Raw genomic sequence first — 20240 nt, forward strand, 5'->3', positions numbered from 1 at the left:
TATGTATATCAAAAATAAAAAAGGACAGCAATATCTGAAAATCACCTAGTTGGCTTTTTCTGCTTTTGTGAAAAGGCTTCTTAATCGGTCATTTCTTTCTGGCTAATTTTCATTCGCCCAAATTTTCATGAGCATGTCTTAGTAAATCTAATTTCGAATGCTGGCGGGTCGGTATTTTGAAGACATGAGTCAGTACAAAATCTAGAAACTTATGGATTACTTTTGGCTTCCTATCCCGGATGACACTTATGCACCAATAATATAATGCAACTTAGTATTTGCCCGGATGACACACTTTCTTGAACTTAACCTTTTCACTTTAGGCATTTTTATCTGTGAAAGTCAAGAACCCAATTTTTTATAATAAGCTTAGGGCGCTGGCAAGTGCATATTTTCTGCTGCAGTAGGGCCTATTCAGTAACGAAATTCGAACTTTGTTCTAATCTTTTTATATTTTTTGAATAATTATAGGCCTAATATCGACAAACATTTATTGAAACAATACCTTTTCATTGCATGAACTTAGCAATTCATACAGGTTGAAACGCAGAGAATTTATTAGAAAACCTGCACAGTGGAATATCAGTGAAAGAATCACAACATTCTTTCCAGGCGGCCCGCGATATTTTGTCTGGTGATATCATGTGTCCCCAAACACATCATCAACCGTCCTGTATGAGGTAAATTGTGTTACACGTTCTCGGGTCCCTTTACTACTTGTAACTACTTGTAACTCAGTACAGCTTGTAACTCAGTACAGCTTTAAGACGAGCCCGACAGACAAGGCAAATATTTAAAATAATATTAAATTCAGTATTGTCTATAAACACGATCGGAACTAATTTGGGATTATTGGATTTTCATGTTTTTAAAATTTCTCAAAAGTGTTAGATGCTCTATAGCTGATTGTTGCAATATTACAAATTACTCATAAAAACAAGTGTGTAACTTAAAAAGGAAAGCAGATGAGCTTACATTTGCAGATATTACTTTACCACCCAATTATCCCAAATTAGTTTCAATCGTGTTTATTATTATAGTTTTCTTCAGAATGAACAACGTACTGTACACTATAAAATGAAAGTCGCCTGAAATAACTTCTTTAATCTAGAATGGGCAATTCCTGGCGTCAAAAAGTTTTGAGCTTAGCTCATAAGTAAGCTGTTACTGTAGATCCTGCTGGTGCTGTATTTAACCATTGAAGAAATCTAAGCCGCATGGCAGAGAGCTGTAATACCTGACTCCCAGTGTTTTATTGGCCTGGTTTATCCCGGCAGAACTTCGCCGGCGGGTACCATTTAGTCAGAAACCCTTACGGGCCCCTCAGCAGTGTACTCTTACTCAGGCCGGCTATCCTTTCTCTCTGCTAAGATGCACTGTGTAAAGCCCTGTACAAACCCGATTCACGACACTGAGGCCAAAGAAAAAGTGTCGCTGACGTCATATTGTTTACTCTGCATTTGCAACGGTCGATACATGTTTCAATTATTTCAACTTGCAGAGTTAATATTCCGCGGAAAGAGCATCCAATTATAAATATAATATTGTCTGCTGTTGTGAAGGCAAATATAAAATATCTCCTAATTTCAAATCTTGCCGATTCATTTTTTGCCAATAAAAACTTTCGACGCATTAGGAAAATTTTACCGAATTTTGTAATCTTTAAGGACGCATAACACAAAAATATGACATAAAATGTTTGCCTGTCTGACCAATTTCCTTTTGCCATACCATCATGAACAAATTAAACAGAGCGACCTAAAGCCATTGAATTGAAAATATGAGCGGCACCCCCGTAAGGTGGATATGGAACCGGCCTTGCACCGCTCGTTCCAGTCAATGGCGACAAAATGGACGACGACGAGCCACCGCCTTATCCAGGTGTGGAAGATGCGCCGCCACCATATTCAACTGGTAAGTTAGAATATCGCAGAGTGAATATTGAGGTTTTCTCTTTGCTTAAAATAAGCATTTCTGTCGCATTATTTACTGTCTCGTATACACATCCTATCAGCCATATTGAATGAATGTGTACGCACCCTGAAGCTGTTGTACTATAATGTTGCACAAAAGCAGCGCAGATGACGCGCTGCCTTCCGTGCTGAATGATGTCATCCGGGTGTCATCCCCGGCATCGCTGCGCAAATGCGAGTGAATTTACAACAATGGTGTCGTCATCACTCACATTTCGCTTACGGACATGTACAATACAATAGAGAAAGCGTGATTTTGTCTCTGCAAAAACACAATGCCATCGATCCGTCAATATCAACGTTAATAGGGTATGTATATATATAGGCAAGTCACGTGATCGCCTCCGTTCCCACATATGCATCAGTCGTAATATTTCACCGCCCCAAATGTAACTGGAATTTTGCCGCCATTTTATCGTAGCGAACGTATCAAACACAGCTTACCGCAAAGTAATAAATTAAACTATTAAACGGCCCTTTACAACTTCCAAATAATTAGCGATGAATTTGCGATGTTTGGTCGCAAGACGCCTGGCACCGTGAGCAATCTCCAGCGGTGAGGCTATTAAAATCATACGTATATTTTCCGATTAAGTGATATTGCAGTACCTGCTTTTGTTCGGCGGTTTCAACATGATCAATACAAAGCGAAAAAAGGGTAAATTATATGCCATCTAATGTATACAATTATCGATTTAATACAGTTAAGTCATATATCTTTGCCGACGCTCACTCCATATAGGGATGATAAAATGGAGACACAGTAGTTTTAAACGAAAGCGCTTGCGTTTATTTGACTGTAATGAGTCAATGGGTGGTTACTGTTGACGTGTTACATTTACTAGGATAAATTTAGCATGTTTGCGCACAGAAGAGAGGTTTGTGTATTTCTCGGCGTAGGGGCATTCCACACTGTACGCGTTTGGTTTGATATTTGGAAAGTTTTGTTCAGAAAGCAGTCCTGCTTATAGTGCAATGTACAACCATAGTTAGAAGGCACTTCAGGGACAGATATTCGGACTCTCAAATAATGCCTCTCTGATCTTCCACTTGTTTGGGCTTATTTTGAAGCTGTTTGAGTAAATAAAAACGTTCACCGTCTTATATTTGTGAAAATCGAAAGTTTAATTTTCCCCGAAGATTAAACACGGGGATGGCGGCAATTTCAGATGTGGGTAATTTTAAGTTGATTTGTGTTTCTAGTTTCAAATTTTGCACAGTGATCCCTTGATTTTCATTCTTGATTTGGAAAGAGAATGGCTGGAAGTAGCCTTGAGGGAAGTGTACGCAAAATTACCTTGTGACGGGTTTGAAAACTATTGTGATAATACATTCATTCGTTTCGTTCGGCTTGTTTTTGCGTGGCATAGCGAACTTCACCACTTGACTGTTCAGGACTAGTGACGTCACGGCTCAGTATCTCAGTATATGTCAGAACACGGAAGCAGTATAGCGACTAGATGCAAACTCTGTTCAGTCTCAGGAGATTGTATTCGGCTAGCAGAGGTGCATTGCAGTTCTTTAAGTTTGTCTAGATCCACACAACTTGAAACATGAAAATTAATGGTCAACCGGGTTGTCCTGTAATTATCAGTTCTTTTTGGCATGCACATGTGACCGAACAATTGAAGAACTAGGGGACAAAGCACATTAAAATAACAAGGTTAACATGACCGACCGCCCTCATTATACAGAAATAGCAACATTTTGATGAATTTTGGTGGTCGGCATAATCACTCGTCACAGTCAGTGAACATCCATCTTGCGTAACATTATTTGTGGTTCGAGAGTCACTTCTACATATAGACAAAGCCTTATTTTTTGATATTTAGTGAAATGTCGTCTGTGATATCTCTCCGATATGATGTTTGTATTGTTTTTTGCCTTTCTCTTTTCAATGTGGAAATAATCGTTGCAATGAAGACATCTTGTATCGTTCAAGGGCTGGTCGTCAGCTCTCTGCCAACTCCAAGCATCTTGCTGGCAGACACAAAATGGATGATTTAGTGATGTAATATCCGGCAGCTACCAACAACTACACCTGGGGGGAGTGAAGCTGTCGAAATGAGGACAGAATTTCGAGGGATGGATAATGACTACCCATGTTTCAGTCGACATGGCCAAATAAATAAATAATCTACGCGCCATTTCTGTGAAACAAAAAATCCAGATAGCCAAGCAACTGTTCCCGTGACGGAAAAAGGATAGTCGTGGTCAAACTTCGTTATTCTCAGCTTTTGGCGCTGACAGGCTAGTTACCGCACACATGGCCGTAGAGGGCATGACCACGTCACACGTAAACTGGTTTGTCATTAAAGTGATGTAAGTTTGGACCAACGCAAGGAAATTTGAAGAAATTCCTCAATTGACTCAAAGTGTTGAGAAATTTTAGAAATAGCGGGCGCGTTGATCATGGGCTTAACAACAAAGTTAACAGTTCTCCAACAAGCCTGTTTACTATGTAATAGTCGATGACCAATTAACACCGCAAAATTGAATTCAGTTCGCAAAGCCGTCAAAAATTCGGTCATTTTGAATTTTTTCCCGAATTATCTTTAAAAATGAAATCTTCAGTAAGAAGATTTATATTCCATGGATGTGATATTGCCATGTATTTTTACTACACTTTGATAATAATCAGTAATACCAGTAAATGTATCTGTCCGCACGGCTATAACGTACTTGTATGAGAACAGGAACGTCAGTAGCGTAATAATAAAATTACAGTTTTCTGAAAATTGAAGACCCCCAGCAGCAGTGTACTTTGCGCAGCGCCACCAACGTACATTTAATGCAGTGTTCACATTTGACGTATGGGTCCCATACGACATATGAGCGCAGTTCCGACGTATCCATTCCATAAGGAATGCTATGATGTTCTCAGTCTTCCCGCGTAAACACGAAAAACATATTGGATATTTATCATTATTTAGTAGTCATACAGAAATAAACATAAACAAAAAATGTTAAATACCTATAGATTCTGGTTGTCTTTAAAGGGAGGGGATCGGACGGAACTGCGCTCAAAGGTCGTATTAGACCCACACGACCAATGTGAACACTATATCCCAGTTACATACAATTTATTGTTGCAGCTATGTTGACGTGATGCAACTAGATATCGTGCATGAAATACATTGTTTTTAAACAAGAGAGTCGCACAGGCGCAGTTCCGACGATCCCTACTTCCATGGTCAGTGACATCCAGTGTTAATTCACTTTTAATCATATTATAATTCGACATGAGGTCGATTCTACAAAAAAATGAACGAAAGTCATTATTCAATTCAATTCAATTCAATTCAATTCACGTAGTTGAAATACAGGGACAAAAAATAACAGTTATGGCGCCTTATTTTAATTTTCGACGACACAGACATTTTCTATCTTAACTTATAAACGAAGGCTAAACTTTCATGATCTCTTATCTCGTTTGTCAGGGCATATGTGCATGTGTGTGTCGATATAATGTTTTTTGTTTGCATATTTTACAGTAACGTCGCACATTACGCTGCAGGATGGGTGCCCATCCACACCTCCGCCGCCATACCCGGGCACGAAGCCCTGGTTCGTCCGACCGCCATACATTCTTCAGCAGCCGCCGCCCGGCAGCCAAAACAGACTCCCGCCCCATGCCGCACAGCGCCATCCAGCGGTGATTACTCAGCCAGTCGGGATCGTCGTTACGAGGTTTACAGACAGGCCAGTCAGAACGAGATGCCCGCACTGCCAGGAAGTTGTCGAAACATGGCTGGAATACAGAACGGGCGCCATGGCCTGGTTTATATGTATTCTCTTGTTTCTCTTCGGGTAAAGATTTATTAGTCATTCAAAAAAAAACCCTGCCACAAATTTACATCTTTGTCTTTTAATATTACCTTATCTACTAATGGCACTGCGACGGTAACTCTTCCAGGTAATTGTGCGCTAGTCTTATGCATGCCAACTACCATTTTCTCTTAATGAAACACTTTTCTATGTCCAGATTGAATTTTATACGTGTACTCTGCATGATAATATCTCGCGTATATCGTTTGCCATCTTCACAAAAACCATGTGCACGTTATTTTGATATCTTACCTGTAGTAAAAGTAGAATGAACCGGTTTCAAGTTATGAGCGTTTCCAATGACGACCATTGAAGAATGATCTCAAAGAACGCTTTGCTGTTTACTATTATATCCTAGGGGGTGGGGGATCGTCCAGTCTGCTGCACTGTGACTTACCTATTGACAAACATTACCTCCCGCCGGGCATTGGCGGTGAACTTTGAGCAAATGTAAAGCAAAATCAGCATTAGATGCATGTTCATAGTTCACCAGATTTATAGCTCTCCAATCACTGCAAGACTTTGCCACATAAACTTTGATTGCGTCCCTTCGTTAATATGAAGCTGTTGCGGCCGCAGCCAACAGTTTCGGTACAGCCGCAATTTTAAAATTGTGGATATGAACACAGGGATATCAGGAAATGTTGTGCGTAACAACATACCCGTTGTATGGGTCCCATAAGAACAGCAGCAGACACGATGACCCCCCTCTCTTTATTAAATATGTATATTTTTTCAAATCTTTGTAATAATAACAGTTGTCGCATATCTCTCTGTAAGTCACCACTATCTCAATGAAGCACTCGTAACTAATTTTATTTAACTTTCTGGTATAGTCTTATTTGATCGTTTTCGCTTATGCACAAACCTATCCTTAAGGTAGTTCGCGTCTAAAAATGAAAAAAAACCCCAAAAAACAAAACATAAAAAACGTTTGCACAACTTTTCTCAAGTAGACTTTCAACCATTCTCGTTCTTTCAAAATCAAGAAAAAATCAGAAGTAACCGACAAAATTTTGGTACTTGAGAAACAAATAACCCAATATTTACCGATATTTGAAATTCAAAATGGCCGCCATCCCTGTGTTATCTCCATGGGGAAAGTAAAATTCCCGATATTCACAAAACTAAGCCTCTGGAACTTTACTTACTCCAAAATAAGACACATTAGTGGTAGACCAAAACTGAATTCTAAAAGTTTGAGTGTCTGAATATCTGTCCCCAAGGCGCATTCTACCTTAATTCTGGAGGGAGAAACGTAGACAAACTGCACGTCAGGAAACATATAAATCGCTCTAACACCTACTAGATCGACGTAGCATGTAGGGTATTTCAAAATTGTCGATTACATCACCAATTGCTGTGGCATACTATTAAGGTTTTAATAGTGTCTCACTAACATTGTTTCTGCATGTAATTATTGTCCGCACGTATGTCATTCATGGGAATTTTCCATCAGGTATAAAAAAAAGAAAAAAAGGTGTGTTTCCGGTAACTCAACCTACCCTTGAAGAACCGCCGATTCTAGACTTTTTTCTCTGGAATAAAAATTAAAAAAGCTTCGTCCTACATACCCACCCTAATTTTCAGAGGCATGTCACTGGAAACATATTTTTTGTTTGGTCTCATTACTATTTCACTGACGACACCACTACATAATGTCTTTCCATATGCATGCTCCATTACAGAGTGTGGCCGTGTTGCGTCCTGCCTCTCTGCGTCGATTCGTACAAGGACGTCATCCACTTATGCCCGTACTGCCACAGCAAACTTGGGAGCTTCAGGAGGATGTAGCAATGACGTCACTTCTCGGCGAATCAATGACAACCGTGTCGCCGTCACGTGGGACGTCGCTTCTTCAACGGTGATGGCGAAGAGCCTTGACGGCGGGGTTCTATCACGCGTTCTGTCACAGGGACGCTCGCACTGTGTGTGCGGTCTGGGAGAGTACAACATTTATCCAGATTTGGCTTCATGCCGGGGCTGCTCTCTTGTTCCCTACATTGCAAAGTAACTATTATAACTTGGTTTTTAATTACCTGTTATATTGAATATAAATAGACACGCTGGTGAAGTTCTGATCGCCAGTGCGGCACGAATTTCTACCTGAGTGTATGCCCGGGTCAGTTTCCCCGGCCTGAGTGACAGCTAAGGGGGTAAAACCCTTAATGTATTGCTGTGCCTTGTGTACAATGTCCAGAGCCAAAGCAAGGTTACTGGTTGCATTTATTTTAAAGGGAAACAGTCGTCGGAACTGCGCCTGTGCGAGTTTCTTGTTTAAAAACAACGTATTTCATGCACGATATCTAAATGCACCCCATCATCATAGCTGCAACATTTAAATTATACGATGATAGATTATGACAGATATGTTTTACCTTTCATCAATCACCATTGTACCTTGGATACATTGTTGCCATGGGTCGTATGGGTCCCATACGACCTTTGAGCGCAGTTCTGACGACTGTATCACTTTAACCACAACGACGACAAATTAATGTGTTGATTAGAACTAAGAGTTGCAGCTTCCAAGGAGGAACAACAGTAAAACGCCACAAAGCTTCTTATTTGAGGGATTTATCACAAAGCGTGTTTTGGCGGGAGAAATGAAAAACCTTTGCTATGATGAAGCGCCACAATGTGTACATACGCTTTGCTATAGTAAAAAGTCTGACAAGTCTGAAGCCAATTCCGTCCGATCAGGGATATGGCGAAGCGGTACTTTGAAGCAACGAATCGAGAAAGCGACTTTTCTTTGCGAATGTACGCTTCTAACAAGAAAATGTGTAATGAATAATGATTATATAAATAAAAAAGCAAAAGGCCTACCTTCGTGTGCACGAACTGTTTTGTTACAACAAAGCATTTATGCACTTGTCATAAACGGTTATACCACAGACAGTAGAGAAACGTTTTTCTACTGTCTATGGTTATACTTACATATATTTGAAAAAAAAATATGCACGAGAATTTTGAAAAGAAACTAAAAGCGCCAGAATTTGAAAGATCCAGAAAATGACGTACGTTGCAATGGATCCAGAAACAGGACGTTGCCATTTTGTGATTTAATTTGTTTCAACTCGATCAAACTGCATGGTGTTGGTGTTTTACAGCAAAATATCGGCGAATCATGGAACGGATGATGACGTCCAGTCGCCCAGTTACTGCCTGATCCTAGGCACAGACAAAGAGACGACAGGTGACTGTTATATCAAGTTATCATTATTTTTTTTCATAACAAGTATCATTGACGTCATTCTTGTACCATAATTTCCAATAACGCCAAAAAAATCATTCAGAAGATCCCCCCGCCTCGAATCAATGATGACACTTGCACCACTTGGAAATCACCTACCGGTGAACGAAGTCATGAAATACATCCACCTGTGTAATTAGTATAGCGTCTGCATATAAAGGTGTGTGAAAAGATATATTTACTTTAATTGTATATGGTTACCTGCCTGCCAGGTTGTGGTGATGTTAATAGCTGAATAAAAAAAACAAGACCTAAAATATTTCAATATATCAATACTGGAACGTCATAGCACAGGGGATGTGGCTTCAGGTTGTTCGTTGTGCAAACTGTCATCCGGAATTACGCACAAGCGTATTTTAGTTCGGGGTATACATCCGATGATTCATGGAAGCAAAGACCCTAATTGACGTCTATGATACAAGCTACACCTCTTGCTAATCCGCCAAATGTTTAAAGTTTGTTTCGGAGCTACATGGTTCTGGATTTTGCGTCTTGTGACGTCTCAGGGCAACCGGTGAAAGTAGATGCACACGTTGTGTAGTTACACCCCCGGGAAAAGTTCCGACCAACTTGGCCTCGTTTTCTGCCTCTCGATGGACAACCTAATCTAGTATTAACAAGATGGCGGCGAATCCACCACCAGCGTATCCAGCGTATCCAGGTAAGATGGGAAAGCGCGTCTAGGATATATTTTCGTCTACTTTGCAGTCAGATACCACGGAATTCTTTGACAGCCTGCAACAGGTGTTGTTTCCTGTCGTGAGAAATGTCTGTGATCGACTACGGAGGGGAGAATGCGATTCAAGTTTAGGCTTGACGCTTGACGACACACGGGAAATTAACCTACGGTCGCGGATCATTGAAACCAATGAAATATAGAGGAGGAATTAATACACGATTCATGACGGATGCCTATCTCCAAAACTAACGTGGATACATATCTCACGTCATTTCGAACATTTTATTTTCCAGGAGAGAATTTAAGATATTTTACGTTGAGAAACAGGTCATTCTGTAAAAGCAAAGCGATGGGTTGCGTTCGCGTCGACGTGATGTACCGCGAGCACTTGGCTGTCAACGGTCAAACGAGGCCAGATTTCGACGACGTCATTGAGAAAGGACAATGATACCCATGAACAAAGCTCTCAATAACACTTTTTTATTGCACTGCGTGCACCCATTGATTACAACGTGTTTGTGTACTCTGGTAACCTAGCAACGATCATCCAGTTTGAATGATCTGTTAGCTGATTCATATCGCGCCGACTCGGCTTTCACAATCGGTAGTGCTGAGTAAGTGACACTTGTGTGGAAAGGGCAGGGTGGAAACTTATTTCAGATCGTGGTCACTCTTTATGTATACCACAGGCTGTGAAAAGACCGTATATACAATAGGTCATGGCGGTACATTCACATACCTACTCATATTCCATGATGGCATAGTATTGTAAATTACAGCAGATTTCGATTCGATGCCACAACTTTGTGTATGAGACAGGCACATTGTTTCAGTACACAGTGTGGACCAATAGCTGAATAATATAATGCACTTGATCTACAATGTGGCTGTTTTTAATTACAATTACAGCTGAAAGTTAAAAGATATTTTCTCAGCTGAAAACTGTCTTACACATAGAGTTGTGGCACCGAATTGTAACCCCCTCTAACACACTTTATCTCAGTATATCAAAATCATATGACAGAGAGCTGTAAAGTGCTTGAACCATGACACAATTCCAATTGGTGTCGTGGCTTTTCACGGCCACTGGGGTCATACATACAATCAAAGAACGAATCGTCATAGAATCACTGTAGCCGACAATCACATGCTAATTTTTTGTTATTGAAAACACTACGCGAAGTTTTTGTCCGAAATGCATCGTATAAGAGCAGAGTGTGAAATGTTTCCCGGGTGTTACTTTGGATGAGAGTTTTCTGGTGTTCTGTCAGAGCATACACAAATTGTAAACTAGTAGTATGTGACAACAATATTAAACGGCCATTCAAGAAAACAAGACCAGTTACATTGCTGCGTATGTGATTGAAAACGAGGTAAAAGGTAAATGGAATGAACGTGTTTTTTGAATAGTGCATAGTTTCAATTATGATGTAGATAACGTCATTATACAGGGTCTGATTTTGAGTACACCGGTGGCGCTAATTTTCATTTTTTCCTCTCTCACATTATTAATGTAACATAATGTAATATATATCATGATCGGTACACTATTCGTTTATGATTAAGTTTATCATATAGTCATGTCAAAATGTTTGTCACTAGCAGAGCGCCATCGTGCGTCAAGATGCGGTGTAGCTGCTGAGGTTGTCGTCGGAAATGGTTGTGCGAAGTGATGGTTCTTACAACGTCGACATCCGGCGATGAACACTGCATGGCATTGGAGTAAATATTCCAGACATATACACGATGAAAAATACCACGAAATTAATTAGGAATTCGATCGTAAAACAAACAAGCAAACAAACAAAGAATAGAATAAAAGGGAAGAAAAACCGAAGCACTGTGAAAATGGCTGTAAGAAGCAATGATTTTCGAAGAAAAGAGGGGGAAATAGGAAAATGAAACAGGGAAAAGGCAAAATGCGAAAACTGTGCGTGTGCTGACGATAATCTCAACTATTCTATTTGAAACCCTAACTATTTTTGCATATGATAATTCAAAACCAATGTTGCCAAATTTTGGCTGCTTTGAACGGGCCGTACCCGTTTAAAATAAAAAGACACAAAACAGTTTCCGACCGGCCTATCCTACTTCTTAGGGCATGTCTTGGAAAATACACACTTTTAAAAACTTTTCAACCCTAAAGATGCTTTTCTATCGATACTCTGAAAGGCAGTGTACACCGCGCAGTTTATTGAATGCACGTGTTTGTATACAGAGTGGTTACCGTAACAGAAGCGCAAATCTCTCGTCATACTAATTTTTTGTTTGTCTTTTATTAAGGACAGTGCTATTGTCACGTACCATCAAATTGTGTATTTGCTGGTAACTAGTTGAAATCAACGGTTACGAATCCTGTAATTGCATTCTTTATCGAAAATAAAAGCGACTTTGATACTTTGCAAGGAGTCGCCTTCTTTGATCTAAACGATTCGTGGCCGTGCCGTGCTTGTTTGCTTTCTGATTGACAAATATTAGGATTGTGAATACTGAACAATAGCATCTCATGGGTTTTCATCGACTAGTTTCATGTCGCGTATAAATAGTTGATGTTCATTCATTTCCGCAGTTTAACGGCAGTGAGGGACAAGATTGAACGCTTTGTTTTCCCTCAGCAGTCGATACTGAATTTTGCGAATCAATACGCCGTCAAATGGCCGCAGCATTCTCCGAGTCCAAATTGTACGTCGAACATGACAACATTCTACGCCCCTCAGATTAATAGCACGACCAAATTATCTCACCAACCTTAAAGATCCCAGAAGCCAACAATTTTACATTCCATTGATCAGAAACCAGAACGTTGTATGCTGTTACCCGGTTTTTAAGGTAGAATGCATCGGGGGACATACATTGGGACTGTCAGATTTTACAATTCTTTCCTGATCTACCACTTGTTTGGGATCATTTTAAAGCTCTTGGAGTAAGAAAAACCTTCACCGTCTTAGTTTTTCAAAAAAATTATTTTCTCCCCAGAGTTAACACAGGGATGGCGGCCATTTTGAATTTTCAAGTATGTTAGGTAATTTGTTTCTTCAGTACAAAACTTTGCACGAGGACCCCTGATTTTTATTCTTGATTTGACAAGAAAGTGGTTGAAAATTTCACTAAGGAAAGTTTTACCATGAATTTCTGTTTTCTCCGTACAGGACAACAACCACAGTACGGGGCCCCACCGCCGGCCTATCCACAGCAGGGATACACAAATTATCCCTCCCAACCAGTCGGCTATGCAGCTCAAACCAACACTGTCGTTCTTGCACAACCACAGCCTATGGTGATAGCAACGGTGAAGAATTTCGGAGCCAACGCGACCAATACAACGTGTCAACATTGTCGCCAGCAAATTCTCACAAGGGTCGAGTACGAGGTCGGCACCATGACGTGGCTGGCTTGCTTCCTACTTTGGTTTGTCGGGTAAGCTATTCTATTGCTATTGTGTTCGGTTTCTGAGACGGAAACTTTAGACATTGCAAATGCACAGGCTAATTAGACATTATTTGTGTTGATTTTTCTAGCTATGATCAAAATTAATTATGAATATTGATAAATTATTAATATGAATGTTACAGAATAATAAATCATGCTCTTTTACAAACAATGTCGTCTATTTTGTGTAAATACCTTCTGGAAACCCCATTGTTGTTATAATTATGATTATCAATAAATTATGATTATCATTAATAAATCATATTTTACACTGTGTATATGAAATTATATATAATGTGCAGTAACTTTTGCCGTAGACCGAATATGGATAATGGTGTCACGTGTATAATTTTTCATAGATTGCGAACTAAATAAGGGTTTCCAGAGAGTTGTTTACATAAGCAGATTTCAATGTGTAAAATATGATTTATTAATCATAATCATAATTTATTAATAACCACAACTATAAAAACAATTGGGTTTCCAGAAGGTATTTACACAAAATATACGACATAGTTTGCAGAAAAGCAAGATTATTCTGTGACATTCATATTAATAATTTATCGATATTCATTATTAACTTTTGATCATAACTGGAAAAATCAACACAAATAATGTATAATTAGCCTGTGGCAAATGTTGTACGTTTGCTGTGTTTTTAGATCTTCAAGGAGTAACAGAAACCTATTCGATAATATTGATGATATAATTGACAGGCGGTGAAAGAAAATATCAGCCACTGTTGAGGATGATTGTGGCGAAGAACAACGTTGGAAATTTAAATTTTCGTCACAAAAATGAGACTCGGCATAATATTTTTTAACGGAATTAAGTTTTCATCTCCTGGGGTAATGGTCAGTCTTTACATACGTAATGTGTTTTTGAAAAAATTCAGTGCTTGAATTTAGTAAATGGTCACAAGTGATAAGGGTAAGGTAAGCAATTTTCTAGCAGGACGTTAGGAGAGGGTCAGAAGTTGCCGTGCATTCAGACATTTGAAAATTTTATTCCGCCGCAAAGTCTGTCCCTGATGACCTCATCAAGAACGAAATTGTACCAACCATGCCTGTAAGAATATACTGAATGCCTCTTAAAGGTACAATGCGCCTCGGGACATATATTCGGACTCTCAACTTTTTACAATTCTTTTCTGATATTCCACTTTTGGGGGCTCATTTTAAAACTCTATTCTATTGATTCCCATAGAGTGAACTCAGGGATGGCGGCCATTTTGAATTTCAAATACTTTTATCAGTAAATGTGAACTTAGGAAATTGGTTTCTCTAGTGCCACGTTTGGCACAGTGACCACTGATTTTTATTCTGAATTTGGTAAGAGAATGACTGCAAGTTTCATTGAGTAAAGTCTGAGCAAGAGTCTTTCCTTAATTATGCTTTCTGCTTTATTGACACACTTTACCCTAAGGAAAGGGTAAACATCGTCATACATAGAGACTTCAAAGAAGCAATACAATAAGTAGCCAAAAAAGTCAAAATCAGAAATAAATAAATAAGTAAATAAAGGTACATACATAAATGGAACACAAACTGGAAAGAATATTTGTTTGTCATTGTACTTGTTTGTTATTGATCTCTCAGAAGTAGACACTTGTTAATGTACATTGCTATGGGAATGTATAATTTCTTGTTATTCATCATGAATTCTAGTTGACTGTTATGTGATAATGATTGGAATGTTGGGTGTACTGATTGAATAATGTATCTCGTTCTGATTTATAGTATTTCGTGGTGCATACTACCTAAATATTCCAGCCATGGCGCCCCTAGGAGATAACTGACATGTTTGGCTTCATTGCAGGCTATGGTGTTGCTGCTTCATTCCGTTTTGTATGGATAACTGCAAGGACGCTGTTCACTACTGTCCAAACTGCAGTAACCACCTCGGCACTTACTCGCGCATGTAGTCACAGTTCATAGGGCGCAGTCGCGACTAACGGAGGACCGGCGAATCTTGTGTGGTGATACTTCTCAGACCGAAAGAGTCCTCTTCAACGCATCGATGACCCTGCACTTAAAGCCTAGTTGCGAGTTTTATGCATTATTTTCATAATTTTATTTTCAAACCAAAATTGGTTCGTGTAAATGTGCAAACTGAAGGGATGTGTACACGGTATCACAGCTGGCTGATTTGGACCATGCCTGCACGTTTTACAGGGTAACTAGTAAACCGGTGCCGCACTCGTAAAATGGCGCCCGACGGAAAAGTATGAAAAAATGCAGTATTTCGTGCAACATATATATACATGGTGATCATCCAAGAAACAAGCGTGATACCATTTACTTAATGCACACTACACGATGGTCGACACTTTGTTGTCGCAATCTTTATTTTCTCTGTCATGTGATTACTTTTTGAAAAAGGCGGGAAATCTAAAATGATGTTAAAACGTTTCAATTTACATGCCACTTTCGATACTTATGACAGTGTTACACACTTTTTCAGTCTTTAATGGGTCTTATTCAAAGCAAACTCTTGGAAAACAGGATATTTTGAGATCAGTTTATTACACATTCGCAGCTATTGTGGCTTTAAAGACAACTCGGAAGAACCAAGAAAGTTTGAAATATCATTTTACAAAGTAATTGTGTATAGTCACACGATTTATTATTTTTTTTATCTCGCTTAAGAGAATGTGTTTTAAACTTTTAATACACAGTGAATAATCTAATCTCACCAGTTCTTGTAGATGATGTAAAACTGCACTGAAATGTCAGTTGCACTCTTGACATATGTGAACAATGCAACTGACATTTCATCGTTGACGAAAATACTCCCTTTAGCAGCAGCACTCGTGCATTAATTAATTATCAGGTATTTTTTGCATTGTCATATAAATGACTCGAGCGTCAGTTCAACAAAATACACAGGTAATTTTACCACAACGAAACACGTTCATCGTGTATTTAGAAGACTACTCAGTTTATTTACATTTACAAACATTTAGTAATTATTTTCACTGGAAAAGTTTAAACTAAATGATCTCCGAGAATTATTTGTGAACTGTGATAGGTAGATGCAGTTTTTTGTTCAATACTGACTCAGTCTATGGTTATTGTTATAATACCACTATTGTTGACGTATCACCTCACGGGTGCGCCATCTTTGAAATTTTGATTGTCGACTAACTAATAATGAACTCGTGGACGCTGACTGTTTCTCCTTTCATCGTTTGGAGGTACGATCAAATATCAAGCCGAAAAAAATCTTCTTTTTATTTCTGTAATACAAGAATTTATGTCGTCCAAGCTTGTCCTCCATTGTACATAATTCGACAGGGTAACTTAAGAAGGACATGTAAAGAAAGATATTTTTCTGACAATTTTACGGCACACCGTTCATTACCTCTCAAAGTCTTCAAATGAACAACTCATATATAGTTCATATTCCGGCCGAAAGCTTGAGAAACCTATAACTCCTGCCAGAGGCTTGTGGTGAGAAAAGTATGAAAGGTTAAACTGTGCCTGCATACTTTATCTCAATTTCGGGTAGGAGTTCTCAGGCTGTCGACGAGATAATAATTGAGAATGTTGAGAATATTCAAGATTTTGTCACCAAATACGTTGAACACATATACTTGTGATTCGTGGTATAGTCAGTTTGATTCTAAGCATTTTGCAATCATTTTATGTAAATATGTATACTTTTCAAGTTGAAGGTAAGGCGACCCGATCTGTTGTTTTATATTAAACTGTGTAACTTCAATATCAAGAAATAACGAACAAGACCATAGCAGCATGTCTTGTGACCGAAATGTCTTTCATCCTATTTAGTAGATATAGATACTGTATCATTTCGTGAATACGGTCACTTTAAAGATTTTATGTAATAGAATGATCGGTTTTTCGTACATTAAAGGTTTTAACAGATTTTAAAGAAAGTTGCTCTCGACCATTAAATATGATTGCAAAAAAGGCAGGCCTAGATAGGCAGAACATTTTGTATATATTTCTTTCTTTTATACGAACACTATATTGACATTTACTTTACTTCTGTCATTGAAACACTGTTCAAATAAAGTTACAAGGTTTTGCGTACCTTATAGTACTATTAAAATGAATTTATCACTTCTATCACGCTGTTTCCCCACAAGAATACAGTGGAATTTGATCGAGTGTCCGTTTTGCCTTGCAGAGCTCGACAAGTCTACATGTTGCTTACCATTAGAAAAGTAAACATTTGCAACAAATTCAGTCTTCGTCTTTGGTTGGTGTTAGATTACAGCGCGCGGCAAGTTACGTTTCCCATACACTGTCTCGTCACGATCACTGCAGTCGTTTCAGCATGTCACTCACAACAAGCTTAACACTGCACTATGCACATTACCAGTTTTCTTTTAGGTGTTTACTTTTGAATTGGGAAGAAAATTATGAAGAAACAAGTAAATTCTTTGAAAAAAAACTTTCTTCTCCTCTCGATGTCAGCAATCACGACAACAGTTCCTTCAGCATGCAGTCTGTAGCATTGCCAGTGCAGTCTACTCTATCAACAAGTTTGACACGATACAACACTGAATATTGTCAAGCAGAAAATGCTAAACACTCCTGCATGAAACTTTAATCCCGCTTTCTCTTTTGTCTCAGCTAAATGAAATTTTCTCAATTGACACTTCTCTGAGCTACATTATAGACTTGAAGAAAAGTGTTGATTTTGCACATGCAAGTGCAATTCAATCAACACGGTACATTTTGCGCCATTGAATAACACACCCAGTGTTTCTGAAATAATTCACTGTATTTTGGCACTTAATTTCCCGGACGACATCATACACGCCCAGCGTCAGTCCGGTTGATGTTGAGGATTGTTCGAGAAATATATGCCAATGAGTTTTATCTGAGTTGTATTTCCCAAATCAAAGTACACAAAATTAGCTGAAAGAAAACTTTGATGATGTACTACAGCTATAGTGTGGCGTCAAGCTTGTTGTGCATGAGTGGCATGCTGAAACGACTGTAATGAGTGTAGACTAGACAGTGTATGGGAAACGTTCGCCGCGTTCGCTGTATAATCTAACATCAAAGACTCAATTTGTTGCAAATGTTTACTTTTCTAATGATAAGCAACATGTACACTTGTCGATCTCTGCAAGGCAAAACGGACACTCGATCAAATTCCACTGTACTTTGTTCACGATTTTAACACAATCAGCGCCCTCATTAGATCATCACTGTGCACTTCGCCTCCATTACAACCAAAAAAGCTTCATTATTATTATTATTATTTATAACCTCCGGCATAACTTTTTTCGGCGAGTTTATTTGGACGAACACACTTCTACGTTTGGCCTGTGTAGGGCGCCGTAGGCGATGGAAGGGCGAACGTCTGTCTACAGAGAACAGCTTCCATTTGAAAGGTTGTAGTGCATGCACAGATATTATTTGTTGGTAGTTGTACACGCTGTGCTGCCGTTGGAATGGCTTTTTTATTTCAAGGTCAAAGGTCTTGGAGAATGATGACTGTACTGAAAAATGTCAGGCATGTCTGAAAGACAACGACAAAAAACAACTGACTTGCAGTAGCTTAGGCCTCCTGTAAAGTCTATCGCTCTTTTGACATTATCAAAGGTGGCTTTCGTTTTCTGATCGAAAAGGTAATTTTCGTCTCTCTTGCCCAAAACCAACCTGGCCTTGTATCCTGGGGTCCATGTGTAGAATTTCGTGGCGTGTAGTATCCAAAACAGAACACTTTAATGCGAAAACATTGCAGCTTTTTGCCTGAAAGTAAATGACAATGGCAATTCAGTACGGCCTTCAGTGGAAATGCATAGCAGAGTTGTAAATCGAACTGGTGGATTCATACCAACGAGAAACAGAACGAAAGGTCGTGCAAGGGTCATGAACACGGACAATTGTGTTGTCCTGTTTGACGAGGAACTGTTTTGCATACTGGTGTACCTTTCTTTTCAAAGTTACCCTCCCTCTCACCTACGCTTGTATACGCAACACGCAATTCAATGGAATGATATTTGGCATGTCTTAAAAATAGCGCAGTCGAAGTAGCGTGGATAGTTAAATCTCATTGGGCTGTAAGGTCGCCATGATTTTTTGAGCCAAAACCATCGAAGAATTCCGCAAATAATTATAAATTAACAAAGGCAATGTCAGCGGTGTATAATTCCATACCTTTCAAGTGGAAGACAAGCGTAAAGTCAGTGTTATGGTTTCCTTTTATTTTATTTAATGTAGATGATAGCAGTTTGAAGACACTAGAGGAATGGCAAAATGTGCTCTTGACAGGCAAAGAGATAATGAGAATCGAGGTATACTGGTTTCCTTTGGGTAGAGATTTGTAAAGCCTTCCTCCGCGATTGACTTTCAAATACACGCGGGCATACGTAACTAACTGAAAGAGGTATCGTTACAAAATTATATTTCTCTAAATCAAAAAAACCCCGAAGAATCGGTTTCAAAGTGTTAATGAAGAAAGGAATCTCGCGTCCATTTCATTTTGAATCAAGCATGGTGGCACTACATTTTCTATTCATAGCTTACTTTAGTTTGCAATCTAGAATTGTGGTTCCGTTTTGACACATGGAGTCGAAATCAGGAATATATAGCAACTTTATTTTTGAATACATAAGTCGCTATATTTAGAAGCGAGGCAGGGCGACATTGTTTTTGAATACTAAGCTTTACATTGAAACCAAGGATGGTGAAAATTGAGTGCATTACCTAACAAGGCTATACTTCTTTGTCTTTCGCAAAAGCTTGAAAACACAGGCACAATATTGGGGGAGAATGTGCCACAGTGTCGCTAGCTCACGTCAAAATTGCAGAACTTCAAAATCACCTAAGGGGTGGACAATTTGATATCCTGGGGGTCAGAAAGATTGACGAGGAAGCATAATGATTATTTTTCACCTGATCTGTTGAACATTATTTTTCACTCTCCCACTTTTTTGCCAAGCCTTATCTGGCTGATTTTTATCGACATTTGCTGGGAATCTTTTTTTTGCGAAATCTTCCAGGACGTAAATGGTCAACCCTAAAGTAATTCGTGTTAAACGCCCTTGAGAAATGATATTCGACGATACAACGAAAGTGACGGAAATTTGTAT

The 20240-nt window shown here is 39.0% G+C and overlaps 2 protein-coding genes across 2 annotated transcripts; both read left to right on the forward strand.

The window, feature by feature from the left end:
* Positions 1–1773: 1773 nt before the first annotated feature.
* LOC139151646 (lipopolysaccharide-induced tumor necrosis factor-alpha factor homolog) lies at positions 1774–8621 on the forward strand. Its single transcript, XM_070724578.1, has 3 exons — positions 1774–1914; positions 5468–5783; positions 7490–8621. Exons 1-3 carry the CDS (start codon positions 1851–1853, stop codon positions 7593–7595), a joined length of 486 nt encoding a protein of 161 aa, XP_070580679.1. The 5' UTR covers positions 1774–1850; the 3' UTR covers positions 7596–8621.
* A 955-nt stretch (positions 8622–9576) lies between these two features.
* LOC139151647 (lipopolysaccharide-induced tumor necrosis factor-alpha factor homolog) lies at positions 9577–17256 on the forward strand. Its single transcript, XM_070724579.1, has 3 exons — positions 9577–9718; positions 12886–13153; positions 14984–17256. Exons 1-3 carry the CDS (start codon positions 9679–9681, stop codon positions 15087–15089), a joined length of 414 nt encoding a protein of 137 aa, XP_070580680.1. The 5' UTR covers positions 9577–9678; the 3' UTR covers positions 15090–17256.
* Positions 17257–20240: the final 2984 nt, after the last annotated feature.

Source organism: Ptychodera flava, chromosome 15 (assembly GCF_041260155.1).
Source record: "Ptychodera flava strain L36383 chromosome 15, AS_Pfla_20210202, whole genome shotgun sequence".
Taxonomy (NCBI): domain Eukaryota; kingdom Metazoa; phylum Hemichordata; class Enteropneusta; family Ptychoderidae; genus Ptychodera; species Ptychodera flava.

Bases quoted from the DNA above. Each gene is read 5' to 3' on its own strand.
- LOC139151646 (XM_070724578.1), top strand. From the start codon at position 1,851: ATGGACGACGACGAGCCACCGCCTTATCCAGGTGTGGAAGATGCGCCG. The intron at 1,915-5,467 runs GTAAGTTAGAAT...CATATTTTACAG, and splicing joins GCCGCCACCATATTCAACTG to TAACGTCGCACATTACGCTG. The intron at 5,784-7,489 runs GTAAAGATTTAT...GCTCCATTACAG, and splicing joins ATTCTCTTGTTTCTCTTCGG to AGTGTGGCCGTGTTGCGTCC.
- LOC139151647 (XM_070724579.1), top strand. From the start codon at position 9,679: ATGGCGGCGAATCCACCACCAGCGTATCCAGCGTATCCAG. The intron at 9,719-12,885 runs GTAAGATGGGAA...TTCTCCGTACAG, and splicing joins AGCGTATCCAGCGTATCCAG to GACAACAACCACAGTACGGG. The intron at 13,154-14,983 runs GTAAGCTATTCT...GCTTCATTGCAG, and splicing joins TTCCTACTTTGGTTTGTCGG to GCTATGGTGTTGCTGCTTCA.